General features: G+C 44.7%; 1 protein-coding gene across 17 annotated transcripts in view; it reads left to right on the forward strand.

Moving 5' to 3' along the window:
• The window catches only part of BBS4 (Bardet-Biedl syndrome 4), a 94,586-nt gene that overhangs the window by 39,801 nt on the left and 30,666 nt on the right, over positions 1 to 24,119 (forward strand). For 6 of the 17 annotated variants that reach the window (XM_032805341.2, XM_032805339.2, XM_032805337.2 and 3 more), the window contains 4 exons: positions 4,290 to 4,364; positions 16,840 to 16,903; positions 17,909 to 18,020; positions 19,354 to 19,426. In XM_032805341.2, the coding sequence (XP_032661232.1) occupies positions 4,356 to 4,364; positions 16,840 to 16,903; positions 17,909 to 18,020; positions 19,354 to 19,426 (258 nt within the window). In that variant the 5' untranslated portion in view covers positions 4,290 to 4,355. Of the gene's footprint in view, positions 1 to 4,289; positions 4,370 to 8,397; positions 10,064 to 10,283; positions 10,574 to 11,247; positions 11,311 to 16,839; positions 16,904 to 17,908; positions 18,021 to 19,353; positions 19,427 to 24,119 lie in introns of those variants that run through there. The other 11 variants (XM_032805335.2, XM_032805332.2, XM_032805333.2 and 8 more) reach the window with 6 other exon arrangements.

Consider the following 24,119-nt stretch of genomic DNA (forward strand, 5'->3'; position numbering starts at 1 on the left):
AGTGCTGCAGAGACACACAGTCCTTGACATCTTATACTGTTCTGTGTCTTCCACTACCATTAGTTCCTTAAAGGGCCACTGTCAGAAAAATCACATAGGTGGAAGTGGGCTGTGCAATCAATCACTGGTCACCAGAAAAACAGTAAGTCTGGGCGGATTCCCCTTTGGATTCCATCAAACCACATCGGAAAATCTCGCATCTGCATTGACTGAAGTATTTAAGCATAGGTTGAGGCCAAAATCGCTGCCTGATTTGCTGAATGAGACTTGCATTTGTAATCTCATAAGAGAGAAGCCCAGAAGATTAGGATGAAAGTCACGGAGCAGTCTCCCTCCTTAACACAGAGGTAAAAATTCAGGCCAACTCTGACCTGGGTCTTGGACAAACTGCTTCACAGAGAACAGTTTGTTTTATGTCTAGCTGGAATGGTGTAGAACCCGTGTGAGCAGCTTGATAAATGTACTCCACTGAACCTGGCAAGGGCCCAGCCACATTCAGTAGTCTCTCTCAGTGCTGAGAAGACCATGAGATCTAGTCAAGTGAGAGTATATGTTTCAGTCTCTAATTAAGATGGGATTTCAAATACATAGTATGCCATGTAAAGGTCTCCAGTGTGCTGCTATAATAAATAGTTCCTGATCTTCTTTTTTCAAATTCATTAGAGGGTTGAGGCATGGTGCCCTCATTCATCTCTTCTCTTTGACCTCTCACTGCAACCCCCATGGGTTGGTCTGGTCAAACACTGCTATTTAGGCTATTACAAAGTCTCTGTATGTGTAGATGACACACTGCTGTTGCTTGGCAGCCCAGCTCACTCTAATTCAGATGTTCTGTGGGTAATCATCAATATAGAAAAATGCCTGGCTATTGAACCAGTAGTTCTTGAGGCAGAGAAAAAAACAATTGCTGTATCCCTTTTCTTTGTAGTTAGGGACACTGAAACAGCTAGGGATTCATACTATTTCCTCTTGTATCTATAAATTATCTCCCTTCCCTTCGGAAAATGCACACTGACCCCTGGCACTGGAAAGATCTCTGTTAGCTGTGAAAATGAATATAGTCAAGATGGTTACTCTTCCTTGTTTTATCTATCGTACTACCATACTCTTTATCAAATATCTTTTTTGAGAAGATTAGCTCTCTTATCTGTTTGAAAAGGTGGGAAACCTAACTTAAAGTGGTCTGTCTTTTGTGGCCTTGGAGAGATGAGAGGACTAAAACGCTCTAATTTTAAACTGCATTACTAGGCTTTCTTGCTCAGTGCAGTACAACACTGGCAAAGTACATTACAGTTTTGACTATGACTATTACAGTTTTGTCTATTGATGATCCATATCAGGCTAATATGTATTGGGATTTAGAACTGGGTAGTGGCCAATTTACTACACCTTTTGTGATTTACAATATCTTAGTTTATAACCTTGCCAACAGTGTCTTATAAGGAGAAGGTTTTGTTGGACTATTGCAGCATAAGTAACTTACACATGAAGGACATTATAGAACTATAGGCATCCTGCATAACTGAAGAGGATTGCAAAGTGACAGCTCTACCCTGCCAGACCTCCTGATGAATCAACAGCTTTGAACAAATCAAGAACTATTTAAGCAACAACTTTAACTCTGCCCTTGTAGTGACCCAAAGGAGAAAAAAAAAGAAACACTTCAAAACTTAGGCTCATCTAATCTGTGACCACAAATGCTAAAACATAATTAAGGATATGATTTAACATGGAGGTCACGGAAATCATAAATTCCATGACTTTACCGGACCTCCATGACTTCTTTGGCTTCAGCTGTCAGTGGCTGTGCGCCCGCATGGCTGTGACCAGGGCTGGAGCTGGGGCTGTGCACAGCTGCACTGGAGCCAGGGCTGTGTGCCCATGTCTGGGGCTGGAACTGGGGCTGTGCGCCCCTGCAGCTGGGGCTTGCGCTGTCAGTTCCCCCATGCCCCAGGACAGAACTTGGGCTGTCAGTCACCCCCCTCCCACCATGGGGCTCCAGCTGTCATTCTCCCCCTCCATCTCCAGCCCTCCCCCTGTTTATTTTTAGTAAAAGTTACAGGCAGGTCATGGGCTTCCATGAATTGTTTATTCCCTACAACTTGTTAGTGATTTTTACTAAAAATAAGAGTGACAAAATCTTAATCTTAAACATAATTATAGGGTCATTGCATAGTGCCACAACAGGGCAGAGTTAAGGTTGTTTGGGTGCCCAACTGTGCATTTGCGCACCTTAACATATTTTGATTTCTTTTAAGTCTAACTCTGAATTTCCTGGGCTTAAAATTCTAGTTTTTTGCAGTAATTAAATCATCCCTGTAGTGTGTGTTATCATAGAATATCAGGGTTGGAAGGGACCTCAGGAGGTCATCTAGTCCAACCCCCTACCCAGACAGATTTTTACTCAAGTTATTGATGTGTGCTGTTCTTAACTGTACTGCCATTTTAACATAGATTTGTCCAGAAATGTAGTGTGAAAAGCAAATTGGCTTTTAAAATTTTTTTCCATTTCATTATTCAAAGTGGTGTTTGTAGCACAGCTGGAGAAACTTGTCAGCTAACATTGGGTGGGAGGAGGGGGGCAATTCTGTTGTTTGTTTTTAACCTGCATTCTTTAAGTACTCTCTGCTTCTCACATGTTGTAGCAGTGAGCTGTGAGAGATTGCCACAGTGATAGTATAGAATGCATGTTTCCTATTCGCTGCAAATCATAAAGTTAAAAGTAAATTAGTAAATTACATTAGTAAAGTTAAAAGTTTCTAAAAGATGATAATACTTGGATCTCCTGCCATGACCCACTCTGGATTTCTGAAATCTGCTGGATTTCCTCTTTCTCCTGGCTGATCTTGACCTGTGCTGAAAGCTGGTGGCAGTTGCTATGGAAATTTAAAGTGGTATTCCTATCTGTCTGTGCTGTCATTATGAAAGCAAAGTGCACACCTCTATTTGACAGTTGTATAGATGGGTCTGCATTGCACGGGGTAGGGACAGGGAAGAATGTGTCCTAGTGCTCTATCGTCCTTTCTGCTCCTGCAACAATCTTTGCCTTGCTTTGCTGCTACTCGTCTGTCATTATATTGACTTGCAAACATTTAGCTTTTTTGCCAGTTGCTATGGTTACTTCTGGGCTGCTAGCATCTGCACTGCAGAAATTAGAAACAAATAATATATTTCAAGTCTTAAAGAAATGCACAGGAATGGGTTAAACTTTTAAACCCAACATGAACATTACCTGCTAAGCAATACCCATTTGTGACTTGCCATGACTGCTGCAGGCTCCTTACAATTGATGTACTAGATCATATTTCTCTTTCTTCTTCACTACATCAAAGAGATTTTTCATCAGTGGCTTCACCATATCCCACAAAGATGTGATATTTTGTAATCTTGCACAGTTTCAAAGAATTAAATTTGACTTCTTTAAATTATTAACAGCTTCCTTAGCATGTCCATTCCTCAAGCTCTTTCTGTGTCTGTGGAAGCCCAAAACCGAACAAACCATTGTTGGCATTAGACCAGCGTTTCTCAAACTGGGGTCCATGAGGATATTCCAAGGGTCTGCGGGCCCCACTGATCAACTCCCCCCCTTCCCTCCCTCATCTCCTCCCCCTGTCTCCCAGCACCTCCTGCAGGCTGGGAAACAGCTGAGGGAAGTGGTGCAGTGGGGGCAGGGCCTGGAACTGAGCGGGGTTTGGGGGGTTGTGAAAATTTTTTGAATCAAAATGGGAGTCCTTGGATTGCTAAAGTTTGAGAACCTTTGCATTAGACTACAATGTATGCAAAGGCAAGGTGTTGGTATTGCTTGCTCCAGCAAGCTGCCCTGGAAGGAGCAGATGTCTCACGTCTTATGAAGTGCTATTGTTCGGATTTTCAGTGAAAGAGGATTATTTAGGCTATTCATTGAACAGTATGTTCTATCTATCTGTTTGGAACTCCCTTTGCTTTCTAACACTGAAGCGCAGACTCCCAGCTTTGAGTCAAGAGACTAATAGTGCTCCCTGGTGCAGTTTTCTAGTTCAGGTTGTCCTGCATGTGGAGACTTTCCTTACCAAAGAGAAATTTTTCCGGCCTGATGTGTGTTGGGTGACCAGATAAGTGTGAAAAATTGGGACACTTTTTTTGGGCGGGGAGGGAGGTGGAAGGGAGCATAGTTGCGTGTATAAGACACAGCCTCTAAAATCAGGATGGTCCCGTTAATATTGGGGCATCTGGTTACCCTACATGTGTGAGTGTTCTCTGCTGGATCATTTCTCAATGTTGTGTGTGTTCTGCTAATATTTTCCACGCAGTGCCAGAGCTGCCAATCTTGGAGAGAAGGAACTGGCTGATACACCTGCACTACATCCGCAAAGATTATGATACATGTAAGGTAAGAGCTGGTCAGTGGGAAATGGTTCACTTGTTTCATTGTTTAGTTCCTAAGCCAGATCTGTATTTTCTATAGGAAGTCTTAGTTGTGGTAAACGCGTTTGGTAGGGTCTCAGCTGGTGTTAATATGTGTAGCTCTATTGATCTCAATGGAGCTACAACAGTTTATAGTACTTAAGGATCTAGACCTCTGGTTAGCATTTCTAGGTATAAAACCTAAGAGGTATTTGCTGAATTAGTCTTCTTAGGTAGAGAGTAGTATGGGTCCTGTCATGGTATCTAGCCCCACTCTGAACCTTAGCGTCCAAAAGATGGGGTACCAGCATGAATCCCCCTAAGCTTAATTACCAGCTTAGATCTGATAGCTGCCACCAATCAGGACTTGGAGTGCCTGATAACTCGGTCCCGCCCAAAACTCCTGGGGACCCCAAAGACCCAAATCCCCTGGACTTACACAAGGAAAGTAAACCCTTTCCTCACCGTTGCCTCTCCCAACTTCCCCTCCTGGCTAACCCTGAAGATCACTGTGATTCAACTCTTGAATCTTAAAACACGAGGATTTCCACCTCCACCCCCACCCACCCCACCCCCACCCCACCAATGTCCTGTGTAGTACTGACTCAATTTTCTGTTGACCTTAACAGAGGGAAAAATCAATCAGGTCTTTTAAAGAGAAAACTTTTAATAAAAAGGAAGAGTAAAGATAATCACTGTAAATTCAAGATGGAATATTACAGGGTCTTTCAGCTTATAGACACTAGAAAGAACCTCCCCCCCCCCCAGCACAATACAAATTAAACTACTTCCAGCAAACTACACATTTGCAAATGAAGAAAAAAATCAAAAAGACTTAAAGCGCCTTTATCCTGAACTTACTAGAATTAGAACAGAAGAGATTTTTTCAGAAAGATTGAGGAATCTGCTACAATCTGGTCCCCTCTCGACCCCAGAAGAGACAAAGAACACAAAAAAAAGCTTCCCTCCACCCAGATTTGAAAGTATCTTGTCTCCTGATTGGTCCTCTGGTCAGGTGTTCCGGTTCACTGTTTGTTAACCCTTTACAGGTGAAAGAGACATTAACCCTTAGCTATCTGTTTATGACAGGTCCCAACTACATTCTTTCCTGAATTGACAGAGAGAAAATATAGGTAAAGCAAATGTGAAAACTACTTTGTTTGTCTATATTTTGCCTTGTTTACAAATCTGTACAGTTTTAAGTTCTTCTTCAAGTGCTTGCATATGTGCATTCACAGTAAGTATGGGCACGCCTTGTGCACCAGTGCCAGAGAGTTTTCCTTAGCAGTAACCATAGGCATGGCCCCATCCCTGGCCAAACTCCTTCTTACCGTTGGTAGTCAGGTCATTGGTGCTCTTTGTGAACTACTACTCGATCTAACTAGTGTTTCTCCAAAGTCTTTGGACTTCTTTTCTTTTCTTCCTTTATGATTTTAAGTTTATTTCATTTGATTGAGAGCTACTTTTGGGATTTTTCCAGCTGGCGGGTCCCTGGGATTCAAACTTTGCCTAGAATTCAAGAAGTTTACCCCTGTTAATGACCTTCACTCCTACTGCCTCAAGTATTTGGGTGATGGCCACACCAGAGATGGGTGCTTTATCTTTTATGGCTTAAAGGCTAAACTTAAGACACTAAAGCCACCTTGTTCATCTAAAGGAAGCTCTTTGAAGTGCTCTCGTGGTCATATCAGCTGAAAGAGGTCTCAGAAGATCTCCATCTCTGGGTCCGTCCTTTTCAAGTCCTAGAGAATCAGAGTTCTAGCCTCAAAAGTCCAAACAGAAGTTTGTATTCAGCTTCTTGATGTCTAGGGTGCAGGACTCTTCCACAGATGGTCAGTCAGGTACCAAAGGTAGAGGGTGCCCTGTGCCTTGCTACTCCTCGATACCGGGTCACTCAGAGTGCCTTCTCAGGGACCATCAAGACAGGCTACTTTGGTGACAGAACAGTCTTCCCTGATCACTACAGATCAGCAGCTCATGTTGGTATCAACTATGATGGAGGCTTACATCACAGCTAGAGACTTACTATGTCTGTTGGTGCTGCCATTGCCTTTGCTTCAGAGCAAAGACCTTGTGCAGTACCAATGCAGCCTTCTAGAATAGATCATCGTACCATGTCATTCATCCATAGCACTGTCTGCCTTGGGCTCGATTCTGTCCCCTAGTGTGGGACTGGCTCTCGATTCCTTACACCACATATTATCAGCTGCCAGGAAGCCATCCATGCTGCCACTGGTACCATGTTCCTGACATAGGTCCTGATTAAGATTGCCAAAGATCCCTCCAGGCATCACACCACCCTGTTCTCCAAGTCATCATCAAACTCTGAAGTTAACTCTCAGGTGTCCTGGTACCCAAAATCTAAAGCTTACTCTGATAATTGCTATCATTATTGTGGCTTTGAGAAGAGATTGTCCAAGAATTGGGACGCTTGGGCCAGACAGGCCTGGGGCCTGATATTGTACCGGTGTGTGTGTGTGTGGCCTTAATAGTTGCCTTAGGGGAAAACACCTCACATCTCTTCTTCATCACCTGGCGAGGTTCTGGTATGGGAGGCATCATCCCCAGTACTGGATGACTAAAGTATGCCAGGAGTTACTCAGGATGATGGCAGCCTCTCTGGAACTTGTAGAGGAGAATACGCACAAACTCATTGACATTCTCCATCTTTCTGCGGCAGGGAAAGTAGCCCTGCCTGTGAACAATGCCATCATGCAGCCAGCTGAAACAATATGGCAGACCTCTTCCTCCATTCCTCTGGTGGCCAAATGAATGGATCAGAAATAACGGGCTCCATCTCTGGAGTTTGAATAGTTCTATCTACATCCTAGCTGTGGCCACAGTGAATGAGAGAAGTTGTCAGGGCCAGGCTAAGACTACCTTCAGGACAAAAAAGACTAAAAAAGCTTGATCTCTTTGGCAGAAAAATTATTCTATGCCAAGTCTACAACTCTGGATTGCCAACTGTCACTTTGGTTATGCTATGATTTGTCCAACTGGGAAGCCATATCCCACTTTGTCACCAAGCTGCCTGAAGATTCAAGGGCGCAGTTTGAATTGGTCATGGTCATGGTTTTTTATTCCCAACACTTTCTCATTCTCAGAGCCAAAGGTGGTCTCATATCAGTCCTAAATCTTTGGAACCTGAACAGGTATGTCAAGAAGACGTTCTGGATGGTTTCCCTGGCCATGATTATCTTTTCTCTAGGTCCAGGAGACTGGTATGCTACCCTTATAGTATACCTTTTTCAACATCTGCCAGGACATTTCTGCCTCTCTTCAGGTTTCAAACTCTGCAGGACCTATATGTGTTCCTCAAGGAGCATCCCTGGACCACTGTAAGGGATTGCCTCAGGATTCTAGGTCATGAGGCAGCATGTATATATGTCACCCCACACACCAGACTTCAGACCGCTGGAGGCATGGCTCAGTTCGGTCTATCATCCTCAGATTCACCACTTGAGACAAGCTGGTTTGTGTTTCAGACACCATGTTACCTTCTCTGAACTGGTGGCTGAGCCAACCCAACATGTGCGAAGGAGTTCCCTTCACTCCCATCAATGACTATGGTAACAAATGCCTTAGCCATGGGGAGGGGAGCACATCTGTGATAAATGAAGCGGGGGAATAGCTCCCTTTTATGGACACGCAGCCAGCCAATTAACTACAAAATCCCTCTTAATCCCTGAGTCAGAATCCCTGTAAAGGGTTAAAAAAGCCCATAGGTAAAAGGGAGGGAGTGGGCACCTGACCAAAAGAGCCAATGAGAGGACTAGAACTTTTAAAATTGGGGAAAAAATTTCCCTTTGTCTGTCTGTGGTTGTCCTGGAGAGGAGACACAGAGCAGCATTGCTGTAAGACGCTTTAAGCCAGGTATGGAAAGCCATCAGATCATACCTAGAAACTCCTCATTTGGAACCCCAGATGTGTAAGTAGATCAAGAAATGTCTAGGAAGACGCAATTAGGTTTCTCTCTTTAATTTCTTTATGGCTTGTGGACTTCTCTGTGGTAACCCCAGGTGCTTTTGTTTTGCTTGTAACCTTTAAGCTGGACCTCAAGAAAACCATTTTTGATGCTGAATTATTATATTTGTTCTTTTTAAATCTAGCAAGAGCCTAAGTTCCAGATGTTTTTTTGTTGTTGTTGTTTTGTTTTTTAAATAAAATTTACCTTTTTTAAGAACAGGATTGGGTTTTTGTGTCCTAAGAGGTTTGTGCATATGTTGTTTAACTAGCTGGTGGCGACAGCTGGTTTCTTTTTCTTTCTCAGCTCTTCTCTGAAGAGGGTGTATGAAAGGGCTTGAGGGTACCCCACAGGAAGGAATTCCCAAGTGAGTCTTCCTGGCTTCTCAAAGGGGTTCTGCATTTGGGCCGTGGCTGCATCTACCCCTCCAAGGTCAGAGAGAAGCTGTAACCCTGGGAGTTTAATACAAGCCTGGAGTGGCCAGCATTAATTGTGCCAGAGTGGGGGAATTAGCCTTGACAGCATCCAAGCCTCATCCAGGCCCAGAGGCTGTGGACTGACCACTAAGCCAGGCTCCATATAAATGTTTTAGAGTTGCAAGTGATACTTTATGCATGTTAGTAGTTCCAGTCTCACATCCAAGGCAAGACTGTCCAGGTTCTCACCGATAACACCACAGTAGTGTTTTATGAGAACAAGCAAGGTTGCACCAGATCCAACAGCCTTTGCCAGGAGGCAGTCAAGTTATGGAACTTGTTTATTTGGAACTCAGTCATTGTCAAGGCATCGCACCTACTACGGGTTCAAAATGGCCTGGTGCATTGTCTGTGCAGATCCTTCAACTTGGATCACAAACATCTCTCAACATGAATGTTCTAGTTTGGGTGTTTCACGTAGGGGGCTTTCTGTCTGTGGGACTATTTATGATTCGGTCAAACTGGAGTGGTTCCCATTTCTCTTTCAAGGCAAGTCACAGATGTGGGTCAGTATTGAAACCTTTCCTGTTTCCAGGGGACGAGGACCTCCTCTGTGTGTTCTCACTAGCGCTCCAATTCCCAGGGTCTTCATCGAACTCAAACAAGATCACAGCAGAATGATCCTTATTTCTCCAGCTTGTCCAAGACAGACTTGGTATTCAGACCGCCACAAACTGTCCTCTGAGGAACCCTTACTGCTGCCAGTGACCAAAGACCTCCTAATGCAGAACCATGCATCCATGCTGCACCTGAATCCTCTAGTACTGCACCTCACAGCATGTTTCATCAGTGGTTGAGTGCAGAGGAAGTGCATTGGTCAGTGGCTGTCCAGAATGTTCTTCTGAATAGCAGAAAACCTTCCCCCAGAGCTGCCTACCTAAGTGGAAACATTTCTCCATTTGGGGAGCCTCCCATAATATGTGTCCAACTCAGGCCAGCATTCAGACAATCCTAGACTGTTTTTTGCAAATTAGAGTTCAGGCTAGCATTCAGCTCTGTTAGAGTACATCTGGTGGCCATTTCAGTTTTCCATCGTCTGATAAATGGCAAGACTGTCTTAACTCACCCCATCACTACCAGGTTCTTGAATGGTCTGAAGAGATTATTCCCACCGGTCTGAAAATCAGTATCTTCCTGTGATTTGAATTTGGTGTTGTCTGCACTTATGAAACCTCTCCAAGTCTTTTTTGCACCGGTCAGCAAAGGTATTATTTTTAGTGGCCATCACTTCTGTCAGGAGGTAGGTGAACTGAATGAATTGGTCACTGATTTACCGTATACTGTTTTCTACAAGGTCCATCTTAGATCACACCCTCAGTTCCTCTCCAAGGTGATCTAAGAATTCCACATGAACCAATTTATGTACTTGCCAGTTTTCTTTCCAAAGCAGCACGCACACAGGGTGAAAGAAGGCTCACCACTCTCAATGTTTGTCGCTTGTTGGCTTTTTACCTGCATAGGAAAAGCCAGTTCGGGCCTCTTCCCAGCTCTTTGTGCCATACACAGAACATATGAGGCGCCATCCAGTCACAACTCAGAGACTTTCCAAATGGATCACTAGCTGCATCGCAGTGGCTTATGCTGCTAAAGGAGTAATGCTTCCTGATAGACTCACAGTGCACTCAACCAGAGCACATGGAACCTCAGCAGCTTTTCTGGCACATGTCCCAGTCGTGGACATCAGTACAGCAACAACGTGGTCCTCAGATCATGCTTTCACCAGACATTATGCGCTCTCTGCTGCTTCAAGGTAAGATGCAAATATAGCAAGGTGGTCCTACAATCTCTCTTCCAATGAGGCTCTGAGCTCTACCTCATGAGGTATACCATACATCTACAGTGTAATTGACATATGCAAGCACTCGAATAAGAAAAAAGTTACTTACTTTCTCGTAACTGTTCTTCAAAATGTGTTGCTTATGTCCATTACGTGACCCACTCTCCTTCCCTGATGCATTGGAGTCTACTAACAGGTTCCAATGTGAAGGAGCTGAAGGTGGAGCAACTCTGCCCTTTATATCTTGCTCATAGCACAAAGAGCTAGATAATCAGCAGGGCCACCCCCTACATGTACCACTAAGGAAGACGCTCTGGAACTGGTGCACAAGGCATATACACACCTGTAGTGTAACTGAGATGCAACACATCTTGAAGAACAGTTACTCTTAACTGTGGGGTTTTTTTCCCAGTTGATTCTCCTTAATGTCTTTTAAAACTCAAATATCAAAATGAATACAGGTTTTCCCAGATGATTATAACTCTATTGCATAGTGCAGAGTCTCTCAAAGGTACTGCAGAGGCAACAGAAAGACATTGCATTGGGCAAACACTTCCCATAAGAGAGTGAGAGGAAAGATCTTGACTTTGCTTGATTGAAGGTCATTCATTTTACACATAATATGTTGCACCTTTTGATATGTCTTCAGATTGGTGAATAGGCTGGAACTGTTCAGTGGTGCAGAACTGTAACGCAGACCAAAGAGTATAGTAAGTCATTTAAACAGTATGGTCTGTAGACAAGATTAACACAGTTCATTAAAGGGGACCTGCAAAGGGATAATAGGAGGGGAATTGGCAATTGGATTGTTTTTTGCTACTCCTGCTTGTTTCCCTCCTTCTCCTCACCCCCGCGCCCCCCTTTTAGAAATGTCAGGGATGTCAGATCTTGGCTTTCCCTTATCTTTGTTGGAGAACTTCTTGGCTCACTGGGAGCTCACTCAGCTACTAATTGAAGGTGTGCTTTGAATCTTTAATACAGAAAGCTTTTCTCTCAAATCTTGGAGTTAAATAGGTATAAACAAAATCAGTGCTGACAATCTGAATAAAAATCACTTCCCCTCTCTATTAAGCTCGTTGCATTTAAAGAGGAACAAACCTAACTTTCTTTTCCTTTGTAGATCAGTTGTGAATCAGCAGCTCTCACACTGGTCTGTGAAGCCACACTAGTCTGTAAAATCCTTCTTGGTGGCTCATAAAATGAAACGTTGAGAACAAATTCAGAAGGATTGGTCAGGGCTACGGCCTATGAAAGGATATCCCTTTCTCTCTTGCTCATGAATGTGCTCATGTGCACACACTTGTGGGTACACAATCACAAAGCAGACTCCAGAAAGAAGTATATGAAGGTCTAGCATCTTAAAGAATGAGGGAATGAGTGGATCAGCCCCTCCCATTGTCACGGCCCCAGTGATCTAGTCCACTGCAGAGCATGAGGTTTAAATAGTGTTTGGGTTATTCCTTAAAAATCCATTATTGCGCAGATGTTTATTGAATGAACAGTTGCCCTGTCAAGGCTTAGCTAAGAAGTGACTCTGATCTGTAAACTCTGATGGCAACAGTCATTCCTTTATCAGCTTTCGGAGAGAGGCATTCTGCTTTGAATTAGTTCTTGATTTTCATAACTTTGACCTGAATTCTGCTTGACTTTTTGCCCCGACTTCTGTCTATTAAAGAGTTTTTAAAATCCCCATATTTACCGATGATGCTAAGCATCAGTGCAGAACGACTTGTTCTGCCACCCACACCTTCCAGAAATGAAAAGGTTAACTTGATTAGTACTTTTACACTTCCACTCCCTCCAATTTTGTTTTGGTGTTTCTGAGTTTTTTTGGTAAATTTTGCTGCTTGTTGAAATAAGAGACTGATGGTACTGGCTGTTAAAACCTGATGCCTTGGAAGCTGGCCAGATGCAAGACAAACTTCTGTACACAGCCTTAGGCTGCGACACCCTCTGCTATTTCTGTACAGTCAGTAGCATAGGTATTGGTGCCAGACTGTGTTCAGTAGTTTTGTGATGCAGATACACACTTACCCGAGAGTAAACAGAGATTGTCAAAGACTTCACTTTCAAATCCAGATCTTCATTATGTGCATCTTCATAGATTATTTTTCAGCCTCAAATCCAGTTTCTTCCCCCATCATCCATTTTTAAAATCCCCTCTATTTTCTGTTACACACAAGGAAGGAATAATTAAAATAACCACGTTTTTAATTAATTAAATTCACCCAGTTTGGTCTTCTACCAAGATTCCTAAATTTTGTCAGCAAGTTAAGGAAAATTGGGGAGGAAAAACTGGGATTATAGTTCATTGTCTTTAGCACAAGCACTTTTGCTACGTGATTTTTCAGGGCTTAAAGAATTAATCAAATGTCTCTAAAAGAGAGCTATTTGTTGCTCTCTCTTGCTCTAAGACACTGATACCGTGTGGATGGAAAAATGTGCTTCCTCTATAATCAATAAGAGGGTGTCACCTAGGGCTTTCTGATCCCAAAGCAGTGATAACTTAACTGTTTCTCTTCAGGAATAAATCCATGGGACGCAGCTCCTCTGTCTGATAAATGATTGGTACAAACGAGTGCTTTTACCTAAAACTACTTTTTTATTAGCTTTCAAGCACATATACACACTCATGCTGTAGCAGTAGGTTTTAGAGCATTCCAAAACTTTATAGTTACCCAGAGTTTGAGATAGTTTTAAGTAATCAACAGCCAGGTTTCTAGGGGCCCTCCTTCTGTCCAGCTGCTGGGGAGTTTAGGTGTCAGCTCCTTGCCCAAAGAACAGCTCCCTCGGGCTGTTCCGAGGTGTTTACTTTTACTTTTTTTTATAGCTAACTTTTACAAATCACATAACTTATAGTAACTCCTAGTGGGTTACCAGTTTTTCTAGTTTTAGCAAATTGCTTATTATTTTTATTAATAAAAAAATCCTAATATTTCTAGCCAAAATAAACTTATATATTAGAGGCACCCAAATACAAGATCACTATTCATTTACTTTTTTTTATTTTTATGGTTTGTTAACGTTTTCCCCTCCTCCCATTTTAATTAGGAAAACTGCAAACGTGAAGCTATTTGTCCTTGTCTCTTAGCTAGGAATAATTTTTAGGACTCTGTGTGGTGGTTGGTTTTCAGCTAGCAGCGGTTGGACACACAAAATGGCTGGCTACAATTATGTTAAGTTCTGGTGTTACAATGGGGTATTTAGAAATACGTGAGAGATCTTCTTATGAACATCTAATACTAATCTAATCTGTAAATGCAAATTTGCAGATTTGTGGGACAAGTCTGTTAGCTAAAAGATCAGCAGATACAAATCCGAGGAGAAGGGCAGCTTGGGGTTTCTTTTCTCTTGTATTGTCTTGCTGCCTCACCCCGGGTTTTCTTTCACCTTGGATCTTAGCATATGCATCTTCCATCCACACATGCTAAAGTGAGTGTGTCCTCATTTTCGACCCCACAAAACATTTCACAGTGATAAGGTTTCACTGTAATAACCTCCCCACTCACAGTCCCTCAAACTCCTTATAAGCTAGATTTTAGGTCAATTTCCCCCCTTATTTTCAGTCCCTTCGTTCAGCTCCTTGCTTGAGGTGGGGGTTGCTGGTGCTGATAACATTGCTGGCAGGAGTATCAGAGCAGCACCAACTTACTGCTAGAGTGGAAACAGACAAAGTCCCCTTTCCACCTCTCCCACTCCAATCTGCTCCACTCCTAAGAAGCTAGTTTGTGGATGAGGGAGAAACCTCATAGACTCTAAGGTCAGAATGGACCAATACGATCATCTAGTCTGACCTCCTGCACAAAGCAGGCCACAGAATCCTACCCATCCACTTCTATAACAAACTCCTAACCTATATCTGAGTTACTGAAGTCTTCAAATTGTGGTTTGAAGACCTCAAGCTGCGGAAAATCCACCAGCAAGTGACCCATGCCCTACGCTGCAGAGGAAGGCGAAAAACCTCCAGGGCCTCTGCCAATCTGTCCCGGAGGAAAATTCCTTCTCGACCCCAAATATGGCGATCAGCTAAACCCTGAGCATGTGGGCAAAACTCACCAGCTAGCACTCAGGAAAGAATTCTCTGCAGTAAACTCGACCATCTCCATCTAAATCCCATCACAGACCACTGGGGCATCTTACCTGCTTGATATCAAAGATCAGTTGCTAAATTAAGCTATCCCATCATTACCATCCCTTCCATAAACTTATCAAGCTTAGTCTTAAAGTCAAATATGTCTTTTGCCCCCACTACTCCCTTGGAAGGCTGTTCCAGAATTCACCTCCTCTAATGGTTAGAACCTTTGTCTATTCAAGTCTAACTCCTAGTGTCCAGTTTATACCTCTGATATATTATAAAAGAGCAAGCATATCCCCCTCAACCTCCTTTTGGTTAGGCTAAACAAGCCAACTCTAAGTCCCTTATCATAGACAGGTTTCCATTCCTCGGATCATCCTAGTAGCCCATCTCTGAACCTGTCCAGTTTGAATTCACCTTCTTAAACATGGGAGACCAGAACTGCACACAGTATTCCAAATGAGGTCTCACCAGTGCCTATATATGGTACTAAACACCTCCTTATCTTTGCTGGAAATACCTCGCCTGATGCATCCTAAAACCGCATTAGCTTTTTTTAATGGCCATATCACATTGGCGGCTCATAATCATCCTGTGTCAACCATACTCCAGGTCTTCTCCTCGTCTGTTGCTTCCAACTGATGTGTCCCATTTATAGCTAAAATTCTGTATTATAATCCCTAAATGCATGACCTTGCACTTTTCACTATTAAATTTCATCCTATTACTATTACTCCAGTTTACAAGGTCATCCAGATCTTCCTGTATGATATCCCAGACCTTCTCTGTGTTAGCAATACCTCCCAGAGCCCTTTTTCTGTGAAAGATCAGTGCAATCAATTCTTAGTCATACTCCTTATCCTCTCAAAGGTCCAATCTGGTTTTTGAAATGTTTTCATTCTGTTACATGACCAGAGTATAGCAGAATGAAATCTTCAGATCCACTGGCACTATGGAGTATCTCCAGCCCGATCCCAGGTCGTCAGACACATGAACATAGCCAGTAGGAGTTTGACACTTTTATCAGTTCCTTCCTCCCCTTACTCCGAGAAGTATCACTTGTTCATTCTGCTTTTGTTGATTCAGTTGCAGCTGCTCCAATTTTATTAATTTCTTCACAAAGCGCCTCGAGTGGAGGCCTCTGTTAGCATGGGATGTTGTTATAGATTCCATGTGGGATTTTCTCTGGGGAATATCTAATTATCTTTGGCAATAGAAATGAATGGAGCAATAGTAAAAGGGCCACAATTCTCCCAATGTAGTTCTCCCATATAGACTGTAAAGGGGTCCTACTGAAACTTTCCCTGATAGAAAGCTTCTGTCTTGGATTTCTTCTCCCCATTCTTCTGTTGTATGGTTACCATCTTTATCGTGAACAACCTTCCCTCACACTCAGAAGGGTGATCAAAAATACTCCTTTAAAAAAATCACACATCCATGCGTGCTGTCTACAGTTTCTCAGGTCCAGTCCTGTTACTGCAAAAGTGCTGTGTGATGGAAATAAACATTCTTTGAAAGCTGAGCTCTACAAATTAAAAGTATTGAGAATTTAGTTGTGGTTCTTGATAGCACCATTGCTAAAGTTTTGGAAGTCTAAAACATTAATAGAACTGGAGTTTATCCCCAGGAATTTGCTACAGCTGATGGGTGAAGTGGAAACATTTATTTCAGAAGTCATTTTACAGGGCATCTCAGAGCACTAACTCTGATTGATGAACATTATTGTTGTTATATAGCGTGCGGAAGTTACCTAGTGTCACCTTTGCCAGATCCATAAGTGGAAGGAAATCAGCAAGAGCAGTGCAGTAAGGCACTGTATGGTGTTTGTGGTTAAATTCAGGGTAAATTAAAGATTGTAGATATTGTGCCTTTGTGTTATGAGCACTGGTGTAGTGCAGTTGAGTTAATCACAGTACGTAGAAAACATGTTTTCCAACTAGATCGAGGTGGATATTTAGCCAGCCTGAAATAAACATCACCTTAAATATACAGTTTCTCTTTACTGAAATACTGATATCTGAGGGATTTTTATAGAGTTTTTTGTAAACTACTATATTATTGGATTGCCTGTTTCTTTAATATGAGGGACTAATGTTCAACTGTCCAACAGATGCTCTGGTGACAAGGAATTCTGTTTGATATAATTTTCACTTCATTGTTTCAGATTGCTATCAAAGAGCAACTCCATGAGACTCAGGGAATGTGTGAATATGCAGTCTATGTTCAAGGTATGCCAGATGAAGACTTTGAAAATAATCTGTCATCCTGAGTTACTTCTGGTTTGAAATGCAATTCACTGTTTTAAAAAACCAACAACCCACAAATATAAATACCATATGTGAACTCTAGCAGCACTTAATGAAAATGTGTTTGAGTGAATAGACATGCAATAACTTCTGAAATGTTTCTACTTGCCTGGTTTAATTTTAAAATCCAGGGTTAGCACTTTAATGAACAGATGAGGATTGGTTCTTCTTGTGGGTACGTGGGTTTTTCTTGGTGACCTGATATCTTCAGATCTTCCTGGAACTGCTGATGCTTGGCTCTGGTTATAATTGGCCCTCTACATTTGACTGTGTCATGTGAAATGTGTTTTTTGTTAAAGCCATGTTCTGTAAGGTAACTGTTTGGTTATGGTTTCGTTTAAGGATGCATTAATGTTCAGTGTGCAGTGGCTGCTGTGTTTGCTTACACAGTCAGAACATAACCAGTGCCAATTCATTGCCTTGGAATGTTATGAGAATGAAAAGCATTATCTCAAACCACCCTCGATTTTTTAGAGCACCACAATCTGTTCTAGAGATGAAAAGAAAGAGATTTATTTTGTAAAGGAACATGGCCCTAAAGGCTGAAGTTCCCTGTGTCGTGTTGGCAGAATGCAGGCGGGGGGATGATCTGAAGGTCATCAGTGCTGCAGTTCAAATTGCAGTACACTGGAGCATTTCAGGGGCTAAGAGAATTTCAGACTTTCTGTTACTGAAGACTTAGGGCTCCCTCCCCTCTAAAGTGGTTTTCAGCCTCGAAGCAAACACAGTCCTATGTGCACCCTAGCTCAGTCAGTGCTGGCACCTCAGTCCGCTCAAATGAGTTATGTTGCTGTAATAGAGGGAGCAACTGAATAGAAACTGTTACAGTTCATCTGTCCTCCCTGTACAGTCGAGGCCTGCCAGTGATGCAGCTTGTCTTCCCTACAGAGTAATGGACTAATTTGTCTTGTGTGTGTTGCTTTGCAGCCTTGATACTTCGTTTAGAAGGGAAGATTCAAGAGTCCCTAGAACTTTTTCAGACATGTTCCATTCTAAATCCTCAGAGTGCTGACAACCTCAAACAGGTGGCACGGTCATTGTGAGTGTAATTTTATTCTTACACTTTGAAGTGTCTCACAGTACATGGGAAGCTTTGTTTTTTGTTCCAGACGCAAAGTTAATACCATTCAGATCCCAAGTATATTTCCTCACCATTGGCACTTGGATTGGTTTCCATAGACAAGAACTCCCTATTAAATTAGGATCTCTAGCACAGTGCATCTGTCTAGTTGTAATCATTGATGCTCTTTCACGACTTTTTTCTTCGTTTGCAGATAACACTAAACTTGGAAGAGTGGTATATACGCTGGAGGGTAGGGATAGGATACAGAGGGACCTGATGAGGTTCAACAAGGACAAGTGCAGAGTCCTGCACTTAAGACGGAAGAATCCCATTCACTGTTACAGACTAGGGACCGAATAGCTAGGAAGCAGTTCTGCAGAAAAGGACCTAGGGGTTACAGTGGACGAGAAGCTGGATATGAGTCAACAGTGTGCCCTTGTTGCCAAGAAGGCTAACGGCATTTTGGGCATATATAAGTATGGCATGCCAGCAGAGCGAGGATGTTTTGATTTTTTCATTTTTTTTTTTTCCCCCCTCTTATTCAGCATTGGTGAGGACCTCCATCTGGTAGTACTTGTCCATTTTGGGCCCCACACTACAAAAAGGGATGTGGAAAAATTTGGAGATGAGTCCAGTGTGAGGGCAACAAAAATGATTAGGGGGGCTGGAGCACATGACTTATGGGGAGGCTTGAGGGAACTGGGATTGTTTTAGTCTGCAGAAGAGAAGGAATGAGGGGGGATTTGAAGTTGCTTTCAACTACCTAAAGGGGTCAAAAGAGGATGGATCTAGATGTTCTCAGTTGGTACCAGATGGACAGACAAGGAAGTAATTGGTCTCAAGTTTGCAGTTGGGGAAGGTTAGTGGGATATTAGGAAAAACTTTTTCAGTCCAGAGAGTGGTGAAGCACTGGAATTGGGGTTCCTAGGGAGGTTGGTGGAATCTCATCGTTTAGAGAGTTTTTCAGGTCAGGCTTGACAAAGCTTTGGCTGGGATGATTTAGTTGGGAATTCGTCCTGCTTTGAGCAGGGGGTTGGACTCGATGACTTCCTGAGGTCCCTTCCAACTCTGATATTCTATGATCCTCTGGCTTGCTAGAGATCACCATTGACTCACTACAAAGAGATCCTCCTCCTACTTAGATTGTAGACCTCTTAGGACAGAGATGTCATTGGTAGACTGCAAAGCAGTATGCAGACCTTTGGGGTATGTAAATAATATCATTCTCCTTGGCTGGTAGGTTGGTGACTGCACACTGTGGCCTCCGCTTAAAGGACAGAGAAAAGTAAAAATTGAAATTCTTTCACAGGTTTCTGTTGGGGAAACACAAAGCAGCTATTGAAGTATACAATGAAGCAGCTAAACTCAACCAGAAGGATTGGGTAAGTACAGAGCCTTTTCCCATATGTAGCTCATTAGAATCTTTCTTGGGGCACAGTCAAACATAGACCCATGCAACATGTTTGTATTCTACAGGAAATCAGCCTTCCTGTCAAACCCTGCATAGTCATGTACAGTACACACTGAGCTAGATTACTTCAGGCATAGATATGGAAACCACCTGTCCAGCCCAGAAACACTCCAGTACCACTGACATAGAATCATAGAATATCAGGGTTGGAAGGGACCTCAGGAGGTCGTCTAGTCCAATCCCCTGCTCAAAGCAGGACCAATCCCCAGGCAGATTTTTGCCCCCAATCTCTAATTGGCCCCTTCATGGGTTGATCTCACAACCCTGGGTTTAGCAGGCCAGTGCTCAAACCACCGAGCTATCCCTCCCTATCCTGGGTCATTGGGTAACTTGTTCCACTGGTACACAAAGTAGTGCAAAACCGCCCCCAAATAACCAATGGGCTGCACTGAGTATTGTCTGTCTTTGCAAAATTCAGGTCCACTGTTACAGGACTAGTAATAAATAAAACCCTCCCAAGTAGAAGAGCTGAAAGAAGAGATCTGCAAAGAGCAATGAGTGTAAAGTGAGCTGGCAGGAGATGAGGAAAGAGACAGATCCTTGAGAACAGCCTCCAAGGGAAGTGCTGTGTTTCTGCACATGAGCTGTCGTGCTGCAGCCATTGATCATATGCATACTTAAAACAAAGTGTATTGGGCCTGATTCCAGAGGCTCAAGCACCTGCAGCTCCCATTGACTTCATCTGTGCCTTTAGGTGCTCAGCACTTCTATAAATTAGGCCCAATGTGTGTGAGTATTTGGTACCACTTTCTCTTCTTCCACCCACTCTGTGCTGAACAGCGAGTACAACTTTTTCCTGGAGCTGTGGAAATGATGGATGTTTCAGGACGCTGGCAATTCTGAAAAATTTAAAAATAGTTTCAGGTCAAACCAAAATGAAAGTTGGTTTTTTAAATTTTTGATAAATCAAAGAGTGTTTTAAAAAAGAAAATGAATAATTTTAGGTTGAACAAGATGTTTCTTTTTGACAAAATAGCAATGTTTCAGCGTAAACAAAACATTTGGACCCATTTTAAACCTTTTGGATTGTTTTAAAATAAAAATAAAGAAAATTTCTACATGCAGGTTGTTTCCAACTGAAAAATCAAAACGTTTTGATTTTTTTTTTAATTTTTGTTTTGTTTTTTTTCCCACCAAAACAATTTGGCAAAACCAACAGTAATTTGGGAAACATTTAGGGGTCTCTGAATCTGCATTTTTACCTGGAAAATGTTTTGTCCAAAAATTGTCACCCAGCTCTGCTTTTATCAAATGGATTGGCTTTCAGACCTGTTCTTTCCACTGCATTCGGGAGATGTGATTGCAGCATGTGTAGACCCACCCCAGCTATCTTTGATCTAGCTAGCTCAAGTAACAATAGCAGTGATGCCAGGGCAGTAGGGACAGCAGCTGCATCCTAGGCAGGTGGCACAAGTCCATGCTGCTGCAGCTTCACTGCTATTGTTCCTTGAGCTAGCTTTGATCTAGCTAAATTAAAGCTAGTTTGAGTATGTCTCCAAGTGCTGCGAATATACCTCCTGATTGCAGTGTAGACCTACCATAAGAAAACAAACTATCTGTGGCATGTGCTGGACATGGCTTTAAACCTATAGTTCTTCTTCTAGTGGTTGTTCATGTCCATTCCAAGCAGGTGTGTGCGCGCCGCATGCACGCCAGCCGGAAGATTTTCCCATAGCAGCGTCCGTAGGGTTGGCCTTGGCGCCCCCTGGAGTGGCGCCACTACGGCGCCCTATAAAGGGGCCCGCCGACCCTCCACCCCCTCCTCAGTTCCTTCTTACCGCCGGTGATGGCTGGCTGGAACTTCTCTTGCGCATAGCAAGTTAGCAGTGTCCTATCCTCGTGTATAGTCCGTGTATATAGTTAGTTAGTTTACTTAGAATCATTTGTATATCGTTCTTGGTAGTTGGGGGGTCCCCCCCATGTTTTCGTCACCCGTTGGGAGATGCCCGGGTCCCCCGGGTTTAAACTCTGCAAGGACTGCAGGAAATTCATGCCCAGGAGTGACCCACACTCTGCTTGTTTGAGGTGCCTCGGAGAGAGCCACCAAAAGGACCAGTGCTCTATCTGAAGGGGCTTCCGTCCGAGAACTCTCAAAGACAGAGCTCAAAGACTTAGAGTCCTCCTCATGGAGGCTGCCCTGCGGCCACCCTTGGACCCGGAACTGGCCAAGGCGGTGCCCAGCACGTCTTCCTCGGTGTGGAGCGCCCCGGCACAGGCATCAGGACTTAGGGCCCAGCCCAAGTCATCTAAAACCCCGCACCGGACGGAGTCGAGTCATAGGAAGTCGGCCTCAGTGCGGCACCGCTCACCGTCTCCGGTGCCCACTAAGAAGAGGAAGCCGGTGAGGGAATAGTCACCCCATCAGGACCCCCAGAGGCCGACGCCATCCGCGGGTGCAAGAGGACAGGCTAGGCTACAGCCCTCGGCTGCTCCGTCGACTCCCGCACCGCAGAGAGGGCGGTCGAGTCCGGACCGGCCTAGATCCCCGGACCTCAGCGGAGACTTGTGCCACCCTTCGACACCGGAGGCATTTGAGGCGGCCTCAGACTTGATGGGACTTCCGGTGTCGGCCTCCCTGCACCTTAGTAGGGAGTTGCCTACCACGGCCCGTCCCCCAGTACAATCAAGGGGCAAGCCGACTGTCGCCTCCCTCCCCACACCGCGCCGCTAGGGCAGCACCGGACCAGATGATAGGCTCCCCGCTGCCTCAGCATCGCTCTCCAACGGCACTGGGTGCTGCTCCCCCCAGGTCCTCTTACTCAGAAATTCAGATTCAGAGGCAGACTCCTACCACTCCAGCAGGTCACGGAGCAGGAGATTGGTTTCGGGGGTGAGCCACCAGCGTTACCCACAGTGGCAGCGGCAATGGCATCCGCCCTCGCAGTGGCCGTTTTGGACCCCCTGGGCCTACCACCAGTCAGTAGGCCAGGCGTTCGGTCCTCGATCAAGGTCAGCCTCGGTCTCCTCGGCGTCGGTGGCCCTGGCGCAGCTGCCTCCTCCACCGGCACCATCGCTGGGCAGGGGTGTGCCATATCCAAGTTCAGCACCCCCTAGCTGGGCAGCGGCACGGGCAGCGGCTACAGTTCGGGCTCAACAGGCACCGCCAGATACACCAAGCCGTTCACTGGCGACCTCAGTACCGGTCGCGGTGCTGCATTTAGAATCGGAACTGGCCCTGCAGCCACAGTACCGTGTGCTGCAAGACCCCGAAGGGCTGCATGAACCTGAGGAAGGGCTGATCCAAGTAATTTCCTCATCTTCCTCCCCAGACGAAGCGGTCTCGGGCACGGCTGGGGCACCGGCCTTGGAGGACGCTTGGATCCTCCAACAACTACTCCGGTGAGCAGCTCAGAGCCTCGCAATCCAGGCTGAGGAAATAGAGGTGGACGCGGATCTGGTAGTAGACATCCTGGCTCCCTCAGGGCCATCCAGGGTGGCTCTTCCTTTGATCAAAACTATAGCGGATACGTCCCGCACCCTGTGGCAAACGCCAGCCTCACTGGCCCCTACTGCCAAGAGAACGGACCGGCGGTACTTCGTCCTATCTAAAGGGCACGATCACTTGTACACCCACCCCCACCCCCCGGACTCCCTGGTGGTGGATGCAGCCAACCCACGGGAGCGTCAATGGTTTCAGGGATCAACACTAAAGAGCAGGGACGCTAAAAGACTCGACCTCTTTGGTAGAAAAGTATACTCCACGGCAGGCCTACAACTCCGTATTGCCAACCAACAGGCAATCGTAAGTCGATATGGTCATAACACATATTCAGCCATGTCGAAGTATATGGAGCTCCTTCCCCAGGACTCGAGGTCAGAGTTTTCGGCCCTGGTAGAGGAGGGGAAACTGATCTCCTGAGCCTCTCTCCAGGCTGCCCTAGATGCGGCGGACTCAGCCTCGCGCACCCTGGCCACGGGCCTGGTCATGAGGCGGGGAGCCTGGCTCCAGGTCTTGGGCCTTCCTTATGAGGTCCAGCAGACCATTCAAGACCTCCCCTTTGAGGGGCAGATGCTGTTTTCAGAAAAGATGAACAAGCATCTGCATAGCCTAAAGGACTCGAGGGCCATGTTTCGCTTACTGGGCTTGCATACCCCTGTGACCCAGCGCAGGCAGTTTAGGCCGCAGACGGCCCCACACCCCTACCAGCCTCAGACTCGCCAGAAGTTGGGGCGCAGGAGGGGCAGAAATGGCAGGAGGCATCACCAACGCCACCCCTCCGGCCAGGTGTCCGGTCAATCGAGACCGCCATCGGGGCCTAGGCCCCTATTTGATGGTACGGTCGAGGGCGACCTACCTATCAAGACTCTGGATCCTTCTACTCCTACCTTTGAGTCTTGTCTGTCCCCCTTCTACCGTGCCTGGTCCCGAATCACATAGGACAGCTGGGTGCTCCGCACTGTAGAGAGGGGATATACTATCCAGTTTTCCTCCCTCCTGCCCCACCAACCCCCCTCCCCGTCCCTCTTCAGGGACCCATTTCATGACCAGCTTCTAATTCAAGAAGTGAAGTCCCTCATGGAGGCAGGGGCGGTGGAGGAAGTCCCTCGGGAGCTCAGGGGCAAAGGCTTCTACTCCCAGTATTCCCTAATACCGAAGGCCAAAG

This window comes from Chelonoidis abingdonii, chromosome 9 (assembly GCF_003597395.2).
Source record: "Chelonoidis abingdonii isolate Lonesome George chromosome 9, CheloAbing_2.0, whole genome shotgun sequence".
Classification (NCBI taxonomy): Eukaryota; Metazoa; Chordata; order Testudines; family Testudinidae; genus Chelonoidis; species Chelonoidis abingdonii.